Here is a 13214-nt window from a genome sequence, read left to right on the forward strand (position 1 = left end):
GGGGTGGCTGGGTGGTTATAGTGTAACTGCTGCCTTATGTATTGGTTTTACTGTAATGACTCTTTGGTTCCTTCGGTAAAGTCACGTAGAAAGAAAATAAATTAAATAATAGAGTACGACGTTTCGAATGCAACACAAGCGACCGTCATCAGGCAGAACTAAATTTGAGAGAGAGACAAAACACAGACACGGAGACACAGACAGACACACAAGCAGAGAGAGACAACACAGAGACATACAGAGAGAGACACACACAGAGAGAGACACACAGACAGACACACAAGCAGAGAGAGACAACACAGAGACATACAGAGAGAGACAGACACACAAGCAGAGAGAGACAACACACAGTCACACAACACGTGTCTGTGTTTTGTCTCTCTCTCAAATATAGTTCTACCTGATGACGATTGCTTGTGTTGCAAGCGAAACGTCGTACTCTGTTATTTAATTTATTTTCTTTCTACGTGACTTTACTGAAAGAACCAAAGAGTAATTCCTGCAGTCACGAAAGCTTCAAATCAAGTGTTTTACTGTTATTGTTTAATAGTTACATTGGGCATATAGACGGAATAGGTGGTCTTGTGATAGTCCTGAGCCATAGTGCTGGCTGCTCTAGTGATAGTGTGAGCTCATCCATTGGTAAATGCTCCGGTCTTCTTAACCATATTAAGTAGGAATCAAATCCATCTACTTTAGAACAGAAGTCCAATGTGCCTACACCGAGCACCACAAGAGCCACAGCACCGTAACATTTCACTAATTAATTCACGTGGAGTGCCATGGCGCGCAGCGGTCTTCTTATGCGAGCAGTGCCGCAGGATCGGCGATGTCTTAATCTGGAGGAGTGAACAGCGGGCATTGTGTCCAATGCGTGTAACATGGCTAGGACTGGGCTGGCTTGCCACGTCTCGTGCCACACTGCCAATTATGAATTAACCAGCTTCACTACCCGGCTTCACCCGGGACTTGGATTCACCACGCCCGGCCGCCTTTGTCCCCCCAGTGGCGATGTTCACACACCACACGAGTTACTCGTTTGAGGCTGAGTTGACCTAGGGGAGGCCCAGGACCAGTTCAAATGATCGTCACCGGTGGTGGCCGTGAGCGGGAATCGAACTCGGGTCGCCGGGTTCGTAGTGCAGCGCGCTAACCACTACACTACCGCTCCCCCCACACACACAGACAGCACGCTAACCACTACACTACCGCTCCTCCCACACACACACACGCGCCTCCATAGGTACACATACACACGCTTGCTGCAGACACACACACAACTTTTAGGGTGCGTACGGCAGTAAACGACTGCAATAATAAAGCAATGCTGCGCGAAGAACTCCTTAGACCTACAACACATTTGTACGTCACTTTACCCGCGGAGGGTTGGGGGGGAGTGACATCAGCAGGCACACTGCGTGACGCTTCCGCGTGCAGGTGACGTCACAGCTCACTTGCCGTGCAAAATACATGCATTGTTGCGCCTTCCCCCCCAAAAAAAAAACGCAAAAGTGTATTTTTATAATTTTTGCATGGTGTACAGTCTGGAAAGTACCCACATGGCAAATTTCAAGTTTGTTGCATGTTGGGAAGCACGCTAAACATTTTTAACAGACACACATATTCACACATTTCCCTTTTATATAGATAGATAGAAGAGCTTTATACGGAGTGACGCTATTGCCCCTTTTCCTGATGACGACCGCTTGTGTTGTGAACGGAATGTCGTAGTTTTTTGTAATTTTTATTTGAAACTATCTACGTGAACTTTACCGAAAGACCTGAAGAAAATCAATAGTGAGGTAAAAATTATTTGGTATGCATCGATTATATGATGCTTTCTAACGTGTGTGTTGTCTTCGGAAGTAGTTCATTTAGAACTGCAGGTTGCTTTTTGGGCAAAATGATTTTCCACATGAGTAAATATACTAGTTTTCAGCTGGGTATGTCAGGCATAGCAACACAACTTTACCATACAGGATATTTAATTTTGGATAATGTTTACGAGATATATTGTGCTCCCCCCCACCACCCCACATCATCCCCTGCTGTGGACGGACGGATGGACGGCGGATACAGGGTTCATGTATAAACACTTTTAACCTCAATAAGCATTAAAAACTTATTTTAAGACCACTTAAACTGAAAGGCACTATTATATATTTAAAGCGTTAACGCTTTTAAAAAAAAAACATCACTATGATTAATGTTGTTACTCTAAGAAAAATTGCATCATTTTATTTAAACGACATCACAAAGGTGTCACCAACTACAAGAACGGTCACTTATGATGAACGCACTGCAGGCCTGGATTTCAGGAGCCACGCACAGTGTATCGCACGGGAATATTAGACATCACAAGTAACGTTCCAATGACACAAACGCAATCGAGCGGAACCCTGACACTGTATGCGTGGCTTCTTGCAATCGCGACTGTGGCCGATCGACTTATAAAGGCACAGCACACCGCTATGTGCATGACGCACTTTGCCTTCCCCGCATTCGCAACTAAAATGTTTCCTTTGACAGCTCCATCCCAACAATTACTTGAAGAAACTAATTAAGTGAGATCTCTCGTAAAGATTTTTTTTTAAATTTCCCCGACGGGCGATAGTGTCACTCAGAATAAAGCTCGTTAATTCATAATTGTCAGTGTGGCACGAGACGTGGCAAGCCAGCCCAGTCCTAGCCATGTTACACGCATTGGACACAATGCCCGCTGTTCACTCCTCCGGATTAAGACATCGCCGATCCTGCGGCACTGCTCGCATAAGTAGATCGCTGCGCGCCATGGCACTCCACGTGAATTAATTAGTGAAATGTTCCGGTGCTGTGGCTCATGTGGTGCTCGGGGTAGGCACATTGGACTTCTGTTCTAAAGTAGATGGATTTGATTCCTACTAAATATTGTTAAGAAGACCGGAGCATTTACCAATGGATGAGCTCACACGATCACCAGAGCAGCCAGCACTATGGCCCAGGACTATCACAAGACCACCTATTCCGTCTATATGCCCAATGTAACTGTGGTGACATTGGGGATGTTACTGTGGGGTGCCGGCCCGGAAAGACCCGTGGCATGCGATGTATTTGCTTCGCGGACATTATCGTGTGTGTTGCTGAGTAAGGCCGGCTCTAGCAGAGCACGGCGTGCGATGCACCGTCATCGCGTACACCCCGTAGGTGGGTGTAGTACCAGCCCTAGCGGGGCTTGGTGAGCGCTGGGATAGCGCAGGCACCACGCATAGCGTGTAGTGGGGGCTCCCACAGGGGGGAGCGGGAGAGTGTCAGCCCAGGGAAAGGGTTGCCCCGAGCCATGGCACTCTGGTTGACCCCGGAGGCACGTGATCCGGAGTGCCCACAGAGAGGCCCCCAGGTGGGAGGGCTAGGGGGTGATCACGTGTACGGGCAGAGTTCTTGAGAGGGATCGAGAGGGAGCTGGAACGCTCGCGAAGGTGGGCGGGGCTGAGGGTGGAGCCAGCCCCGACCCGGGAGGATATAAGGTGGGTTATTCAAGCTGGAAGCTCCATGTCCTACGTATGAAGAGGCATCAACACGTGGCCGGGACCGGAGTGAGGGTCCGGTCCATCGTAGCTGTAACTCCTGTGTGTAGTGTAGTTTGCTGGGTGGTCACCACCACTACATTTAACGCATTGGCTTATGTGGTGCATTGTGTTTATGCAACTGATGAGAACTGGGACTTTTAATGTACTGGGAAGACTAACGTATTCCCAGGACAGCTGCCTCAAAGAGAGGACGTCCTGGGAAAACCAGAACAAACAGCAACCCTGATGCGGGCGTGCTCGTTGCGGCCGTGTCGCTGTGACCCAGTATGCCCCCTCGTGTCTCGACATGGTCGTGTGGAATTTCTCTCCGTCGCTTGAAGCTGAGCTTTCCCGTTCTCGCTCACGGCGCTGGTGAGCCGTCAATGGCCCCTCTGTGCAGCCAAATAGCGTCGCTCGCTCGCTTGCCCCTGCCTTGCACCCACCACGTCTGACACTCCGCAACACGCATGCCGCTGGCTTCTCGTGGGGCAGCCCAGCGTGCCACGATTTGTCACTGCAGCCTACCGTGCCATCTAAATGCCAAGTGGTGATGATGATATGTGCACATCAAGGCCCCCTTTCACTTATTTCCTCATCTGTTGAAAATTATTTTTGTGCAGTTGCTGAGCACGGAACCAAAGGCCCAAAACGTCGAGTGGACAGCAACAAACAGCATTTGTCATCGTTGTAATGGATAAGAATTAACATGTTAGATAAATCGAGCAAGGTAAAAAATTAAGGTTAGAAGAGCTTTGGGAGAGAGAAAATGGGATGTCCAGCAAAGCACAATGCACTCCTTTTATGCATTAAAAATAAAATATAATTCTGATCTCACACTTTATAACTTCCAAAAAATGCTTACGGAGAGATTGCCACTGCTAATTCGACTTTTGTAATTCGATTTTAACACAATTTCAAATCTCAACAACGAGAATTTTGGCGCATTAGGTGCTATTGCCATTATACGTAATTGCCAGAGGTTAAAATCTTGACTTAAAGCTTTCGTGACTGCAGGAATTAATATTCTTTGGGTCTTTCGGTAAAGTCACAAAGATAGGTTCAAAGAAAATAACAAATAAACTCCTTAAAAATATATTTTTTAAAACAACGGTTTTATTAACAACTTAATTTAACTCACGGTCGAGAAGTACGTCAATGATACGGTGCCTGCTCCCACATGAACGCTTCCTTGAATTAATTGATTACTTCTGTAACTAGTTCACACGGAGCAGGCGCGCCTGAGACACGTGGCGGCTGCTTCTTGGGCGAGGCGATTCGAGAGCTTAGGGACCACGGCGTTTTTTACATACACAAATATATATAAATAATAAGGCGTCCATACTAAATGTAAATTGCTTTAAAGTAACGAATTAATTGATTAATTTTGATACAGGCATGCATTGTCACCGGATCTGAGTACGTGTGCAAAATTTGGAATTGATTGGACAGCAGGAAGTAGATTAACTTTTGATTACGAGATTTGACCACGACAAACATAGGAGTCAAGTTAAGTAAAATCTTTCAAAAACTACGACGTTTCGATCGCAACACAAGCGGTCGTCATCAGGAAAAGGGGGTTAGCTTCTAAAGGCAAACTGTTTATAAAGGTTTGAAATGGGTGTAGCCCAAATGTCAGCAGCATGGGCGGGGCAGCTTATGTTAATGTAAGTGGTGGGCAGTGACCGCGACGGTGGTGGGTTTTCCACCAATTAAAGGGTTGCCAGGTAAAAATTATCATGTTAATGTAAGATCGGTGAGCGGCCTCCATGGTGAGTGTGCTGAGGTGGCTATGTTAATGTGAGAGATTAGCATGTTAATGTGAGAGATTAGCATGTTAATGTGAGAGATTAGCATGTTAATGTGAGAGATTAGCATGTTAATGTAAGATCGGTGAGCGGCCTCCACGGCGAGCGTGCTGAGGTGGCTATGTTAATGTGAGAAATTAGCATGTTAATGCAAGATTGAATTTTGATTTAAAGCTTTCGTGACTGCAGTAATTCATATTCTTAGCTCTTTCGGTAAAGTCACATTAAAGGGAACCAATAAAATAATAGAGGCCGCTCACCGATCTTACATTAATATGCTAATTTTTACCTGGCATTCCTTTAATTGGTGGAAAACCCACCACTGTTGTGGTCGCCGCCCACCACCTACATTAACATAAGCTGCCCCGCCCATGCTGCTGACATTTGGGCTACGCCCATTTCAAACCTTTATAAACAGTTTGCTTTTAGAAGCTAACCCCCTTTTCCTGATGACGACCGCTTGTGTTGCAATAAAAACGTCGTAGTTTTTTGTTATTTTCTATTAACCTATCTACGTGACTTTACCGAAAGACTCAAAGAATATTCCACACAGGTTTATGCGGGTTCGGTTTGTGCGATTTCACGCATATGCGGCCAACCTATTTCTACCCAAAATTCGCTCTCTGTGGTTTGAATTCACTCGTATGTGGTCAGACATGGGACAACATTGTACGTGTGTGTTCTGTGTATGTACTGTGTATGTACTGTGTATGTGTGTTTACTGCATGTGTAGTATGTGTGTACTGTGTATGTACTGTGTGTGTATGTGTGTGTGTACTGCATGTATAGTATGTGTGTAGTGTGTATGTATTGCATGTGTAGTGTGTGTGTACTGTGTACTATGTGTGTGTACTGCGTGTGTACTTTGTGTGTACTGTGTGCGCTACTCGGCAGGCAGCTGTCTTGTGCCGTTTATGTTTTTTGGAACACATCTACCGCATAAAATGAGAGAAACCTGTACTGTATATATACCATACATACATCATAATCTACACTTGTTATAAACAACGGGGGACGAAGAGGGGAATTCGAGGTGGAGGAGGGGGAGAGCGTAGGTGGGTCATTAATTCCATGTTTATATGCCAATATTAAGCTCAAAAAGGAATACTAAATTTGGAAATATCCTCCTACTATGAAGGTTCCCCATACATGCCACAGTATTGAAATGCTCTTTCATAAAAAAAAAACCCGATATATCCTATTCCTCATATAAAGTATACAGAATAAACCTCAAATCTAAGCTGTACTTTAAAGTATTTTTCTCTATAAACCTATGAATTATTCCTCCATCATATCTGAAATCTAATCTGTACTTTCTTTTGCTCTATTAACCTCTGAATTATCCCTAAAGGCGTTCTCCGAATTATAAGTTTGTGTACATTTTAGACTATCCTGCCTCATGCTGTTTTTTTAATCGGACTTCACACGTGTACCGTGTTGTGTTTGTGACGCGCATCCGATTTTTAAACGAGATCCTTTAATCTCAGTGGGCTCTCACATGGTTTCAATAAGATGATGACCCAAAGATTGGTCTCCAAGAATGACAATTTTAAGCCACTGACCATGACAATGTGGCCCATATTTCCTGGGGCTTTAATCTCCTCACAGTGTGAATCATTATTTTTCTTCTGCTGCTCCTAAATGTCTACCATCTGTACTCACCGCTCCTTCACTCCATAAAAGCCAGACTAAGGACCATGCCCTATCCTAATGCACGTGTTTAAACCCTTCACTCGTTGGTGCGGCGTAGCTGGCGTGGGCCCTGGTGAAATGGATGAAATGGGCTCCCCTGCCCAGTTTCCCTCCCCCTCCCTGCTTCGTAGCCCAGAACCTCTGCCCCAATCTGGCCCCGTGGGCCCAGGTGCAGATGCGCCGCCTGCACACTCGATAGCTTACGCCACTGCCTGCACGCCACCTCAGCCAACTTGCAGTGCTCACACGCAGCCTTCCACCAAACATAAACTAAGGGAACACGTGGGTCACTCAGTGGCTTCACTTGGTTTCAGGAGCCTGTGCTTCAGGGCCGTCTGTGTTTGCAACCCAAAGGGATCTCCGATGTGAAGACACAACGGTGGATGTTGTGTTAACGCATCACACGTGTGTCAACGCGTCCACCGTTGACTTCAACTCAAGTGATGCAGCCTCGCTGGGTGGTGCTCATTTTACCGTTCCTTATTTTAAAATGGGTTGAGTCACTCTCTTGCTGGGCTATGTACGCATACATACGTATGTATGTTGAACTTCTTTCGTGCCGTGCATAGCCAACCGTGCTAATCAGAGGTGCGGGGGGCGGGGGGAGGACAACCTAACAAAACGCAAAATGCAGTTCTAAAGAGAGGAGTTTTCAATCTCGATTAAAAAGTGCATAGCTCCAGTCGCTTCCTAATATCGAGAGGAAGAGTATTCCAGACGGCCGCAAAAGCGCATCTGAAAGCATGCGATGACGGCTAGCCAAAAGCCACTGCGAGGCTGACCGGAGTTCGCCTGATTGTTTATACTCCTTAATCAGATCAGCAAGTTAATGTTCATCTGTATTATATGTGTATCTCTATATATGACTGTGCCTTCTCAATTTAAATGCGAAGTCATTTATAGTCCTTTGGTAATGTAGTGGTGGATGGGAGGCCTTTCCATTCCATGTAAGTCATGAGAGTTGTTTGACCATACCCCATCATGCAGGTCGGTGCATGATGATCTCAGGGGGTGGTCAGGACTGGTTCAGATGTAATTTGACTCCGATGTTAGCCTTGGCCAGGAATCGAACTCGGATAACCAGGTCCACTGTCCAATGCATGAATCACCGCTCCACCTATTCCCTTTATTTAACCGTAACTCTGATGCCCGGTGTCTTTAGTATGAAATACAATATAACTTTTCTTATCAATAGGAGCAAGAGATTTATCACAATTGGAACTATGATTTGGCTAAAGATCTTAAAGAATAATTTGAAAACAAATGCCTCTTAAGTGGCAAAATAAACACTTGTTAAAAATCATAGCCAAAATGCAGTTTTACTGCGCATTTCTAGAAGCATCTATCAAACATATTGGCTAGAAATAACCATGAATATTTATGAATGCCTTTCACAAGGTAGCATCATTTATGCATCACCAAAACAGATCAAGGCTTTCGAATTTTTGGGAGCGTATGTTCGTAGCTTCGTGCTTCACTTGTAGCGTCTTGCCAAATTAGCCGTGCATTGAAGGCCACATCACAGGTGGTGTTGGACTAAAGAAACTAATTGGAGGTGGTCAGGGGAGGTGGGGGGGGGACTCACAGTGGCCATGTCGGTGCATTGAGCCAGAAGCACGTGATTCAACTATGTTGTTTGTTGCACGGTTTCATGGTATCGCTGTACAGTGTCGATTAATATGTGGTATTAATGTTTGTAAATACGATAGAACATCGATTATCCCGTAGCTTCGGGGGGGGGGGGGGTGTGCCGCATTTGTTTACTCAATGGAATTGGCATAAACAAACATGCATATAGACAAAAATATCCTGTAAAAAGTTACTGTATTTGCGGTATCGTACATACTACTACAATCTGGAAGACTCTGCATGGAGTGATGTAGTACTTACGACTATGCTCTTGTTTCAACAACATTTGTGTTTGACTTTCACCAAACTGGTACAGCCTTTGTCGCGGTTTTTCCGATTTCGCCAGATTCGCCAGATCAGCTCGGGACCACCGGATTATAATGCTGGAAGCCGGATAATCGCGCGCCGGATAATATAATCGATGATAAGTTGTAATGACTTTGCATTTTAGGTGTGTAAATATCATACCTGTCAACCCATATGGTTTACCCGTATTCTTGTACAGGGAACTTGCGTTTTCAGGTCCATACGGCGTACAGCCGTTTCAATGCAAGCAAACATTTTTTTTGTCTATTTGTTTGTGTTTCTCCACCTTGTGATGGGACTTTGTAGGATGAACGTTGAGATTTATACGTGGCACGTGGTGACCAATAAGGTCTGAATTGGTCTGTAATAAGATGGGCACTGATAAGGGGTTGACAGGTATTAAATATATCTCTATCTTTGACACTCCAACTCTCATCAGACTCGTTACATTTGGGTTCTCCTTTCCGGGCATGTAGAGACATAGACTCGCTTCTTGACAAGTAGTGGTGAACCCTCGCCCTGGCAATTTGGTCAATTATTGTGATTGCTTCATGGACTAGTAACTAATTGGCATGTTTTGTTTACGTGACAAACCTGACTAATTGGCTGTGTCGGGTGGTGGCGAGTTCAACGACACATTTATATTCACGTGATCTAACCCCCAAAAAAACCTGTTATGGATAATATTGGTCGCGAAAGCCGACTACATGCTGAAGTGACGGAGGCTGCTTGACCATATTTAAACACGCTCATCGGTGCAGATTGGTGAAGCGAGGGTGCCTAGGACCGATTCAAATATCACTCTCCCCTGGTGCTAGCGGTGGCGAGGAACGCAATAATCACTGGGTTGTGAACCACAACTCCACCCACAAAGAATAATAACAGGTGAATGCAATCGATTTAGACACGCGCTCAGATGCATGTATCGTGATTGTGAGAAGTGTTCTCATGCAGGGAATGGATGCATCGTTGCACACATGGGTCGCGGGTTGCATCTCCTGGCGCGGCGTTCGAGACAATGGGGCAAGTTGCATGAATGAATCCCTCCGCCTCCGTCAAAACCCAGCAGTGTAAATGGGTGCACCGCAGTGTAGTCGGTCGTTAAGTCACGTGTGGTGGGGTAAAGTGTGGGTGCTCCCACCTCTTCCAAGACATGTGGCCATTGTTGGAGAGTAGGGTAAAATATCCTCGAGATAAGGCCCTCTTAGAGCTTCCTCTTCTAGTGAAAGCAGAGGTGTGAACAAGGAATTTCAGGGTTACACCTTCGCCAGCAGGTCTCATAGCTCCAGTCCCATCACCATTTTAAAAAGCAAAAGCTGGTTGCACACTTGCATCTTCAGTTACTTTTTCACATCAAGCCACTCCACGGCTATGGTTTTGAGTCTGGAACGTGTGGAGATTGAGTGGTTTTTTTTCACGCGTACTTGGATGATGTGTCCGGTCACTGTGGTTTCGTACACCACGCGCATTTTCATCAAGTGCTTGCCCAAGTAAAGCTTTCCTCGGTAAGGTTTTGGTCAGTTTATTTTCTCCATAAATGTGATGTAAGAAGGAAGAGACGTACACGTGGACACACTCGAGCGTCAGAAACGTTGGAATGCTTTTTGAAAGAAAAAAAGGCAAAGCTCAAAAAAACCTCCAAACGACAGAAGCTGGTCACTCGTAAAAACAAAACAAAAATAGAAATTACGTCCACGACACCCAAATCATTTGCTTCATTATCTCAAGCGTTGAGCCTGTGCGCTTTTCCTCTCTCCCACTCACATGACACATTGCGTGACGTTTGCAGCGCTGGAGAGGAAGTTCTCGGAGCGACAGAGCAGAGAGCAGCTGATCCAGCGTGGCCTGCTGAAGGAGGCTCCAGAGAAAGGTCAGGAGTGGTGGATGACACTCTCGCTGCAAAGCGAGCTCACACGGGGGACAACAATTCGATTCTTGCTGCGGGCCTGTCTCTTTTTTTTGCTAAGAGGCATTACCAATTTTGCATCGTCTCCTGCAAAGTGGATGTCAAATAACCTCTGAAAATGTCATTCGCAAGATTAGGCTATCATCTACTTGTATCATCGCACAACCATAACTTTTGCTTTTGTGTACTTGTTTACCTATCTACCTAAACACTTGGCTATCAAACTTGCTTGCTTGTTTTCCTGCATGCGTGCCAACCTTGGATGCGCCTACCTATCTACCAACCAACATTCCTGTTTCAAATTTTTTATCAATTGTACGTCAGTTTTACGATGTGCGTGGCATTTACATGCCGTATTTCACTTTCCGGCCCTGCCACTTTGTGGAACGACCCGGACTGCGCATAATTGGCATTCGTTGAAACCCATCCAATGAAGGCTCACATGGTGCCATGAAGAACGTCCTCTCGTAAAGCCTCACCTCTTCTCCATTGCCCATTCTCTTCCTCTTCTCACCCCTCGCCTCTCCACTCCTTCCCGTCCCCCCCTTACCCTTTCGTGATCCCCTAAGTACCATCTATTGTGGCCATTCATTCCTCAATCCATGCACGCCCCCCCTGCCATCCAAATAATTACATTATGTCACCATTATTTGAACCTTGTCCAAGCGCCTTGTGTGAAGGCGCTCTAAATAAATACAAAATGAGATTACACACTTGCATCACAAACCGAGCACACTGCTCGTCAAAGTCGCCGCGCGCCTCTCTCACGGCCGCTCTCGGCGCCGAGGCTGCGGAGCTATCGCGGGCGGTGGTTGGCAACACTCGACGGCACGGCGGTCGCGCAGATGGAGAGGTCGGGACTAAGGAGGGCGACGAGGGCGACCACACGGCGGAGAACGGCCACGCGGTGGGCGAGCAGCCGCCGCTGTCGGGCGTCGTCGAGCTGGAGGAGACCGAGACGGCGACTGGGTCGGCCACGGAGCCTGACGGTTGCGCCGAGCGACAGCAGGCGCTCCCCGAGGAGACCGGTAAGGGCGAGGACCGCGATTGACGAGTCGATGCAGTGATGAAGTCTCGATTATTCCGCAATTCAGCCGAATTGAGCGCATACACATATTGTATGCGGCTGATAGCTGATCCGTGATTTTGTCAGCTGTCCGATTTCATCGTATTAGAGCGCCAACCACCGATTATGTTAACATTTAAAATGAATGCTGCAGAGCACCGTTGATGCACCTGGATCCACAGGCATAAAACATTGCCTGCGATATAGCACATGCACAGTCGTTTTTTTCGCTCCACCGCTGGATGAAGGTCTCCCCATACCACGTGGCTTGTTAGGAGTATTTGACAATGTTTCACCATGCTAGTCAGTGAGGGTTGGTGAAGGCGTAAAGAAGGATCACGCTAGTTATCCCTTGCCACTGATGCTATTCTTGGACAGGAATCAAAATTCGTGTTGCTCATCGATTACAGGCGAGTGTGCTAACCGCTGTACCACCAGTCATTACATGCATTTTATCACCTGCAAATCCTCAAGGTATTTGATTACATATTTGTGGATGACAGGATGACAGATAATGGATTTTTATTGTATGCATCAAGATTAAATCAAATGTTTTTACTTTTTATATTTTCACCATAATAATTACTATTCTCTGTATATCCTTGCTACCTATCTAAAGGCCGTACTTCATATCCTGTCCAGGGGTTGACTCCAGCCCACCATCCCTTAGGTGTAAATTAACCACTTTTTTGTAGAACGGTCTACATGAGAAAGTGTAATTTCCTGCGTTGTATTTGTGAAGCGTAACAGCTCCAAAATCATCGCACCACGGAAACAACCTGTTAGCCTTCGACTTTCGCATCCCATCCCTTTCGTTGCCACCTACGGACGCTGTTTGCGCACTGCTTCCCCAGCGGAGGCCGGGCCTTCGCCAGCCCCAACGAGCTCCACCACCGCCCCGCCGCAGCCCCGCACGCCGCCGTCCATGCCGCCCAAGAAGGGGCCCCCAGTGGCGCAGGGCAGCCGCGAGTCGGCGGGGAGCGAGACGCCGCCGCCGCCGTCGTCATCGAAACAACCGCCGGCCCTGCCGCCGAAACCGCTCGCTCGCCCGTGCGCTCACATTACTGGTAGGCGCGCAGGAGGGGCACGGATTCGTTTCGGCGTTGCAACCGCGACCGGCATTATCACCGGTGCGTGGCATCATTTAGATCACACGATCGCGCTCGATGTCACGAGAACTCGGCAGCTGTGTATGTATGTATGTTGAACTTCTGTCACACCTTGCGTGTCCAAGCTAAGCGGCGGCGTTGATAGCGATCTTGTTG

At 46.7% G+C, this 13214-nt stretch overlaps 1 protein-coding gene across 4 annotated transcripts in view; it reads left to right on the forward strand.

Annotated features, from left to right (window-relative positions):
• The window catches only part of LOC116942667 (phosphatase and actin regulator 1), a 103533-nt gene that overhangs the window by 67666 nt on the left and 22653 nt on the right, over nucleotides 1-13214 (forward strand). For all 4 annotated transcript variants that reach the window (XM_032954860.2, XM_076067284.1, XM_032954861.2 and 1 more), the window contains 3 exons: nucleotides 10767-10847; nucleotides 11729-11911; nucleotides 12804-13016. In XM_032954860.2, the coding sequence (XP_032810751.2) occupies nucleotides 10767-10847; nucleotides 11729-11911; nucleotides 12804-13016 (477 nt within the window). The remainder of the gene's footprint in view (nucleotides 1-10766; nucleotides 10848-11728; nucleotides 11912-12803; nucleotides 13017-13214) is intronic.

Source organism: Petromyzon marinus, chromosome 15 (genome assembly GCF_048934315.1).
Source record: "Petromyzon marinus isolate PM22_M1 ecotype Great Lakes invasive population chromosome 15, UKy_Petmar_22M1.pri1.0, whole genome shotgun sequence".
In the NCBI taxonomy this organism is placed as follows: domain Eukaryota; kingdom Metazoa; phylum Chordata; class Hyperoartia; order Petromyzontiformes; family Petromyzontidae; genus Petromyzon; species Petromyzon marinus.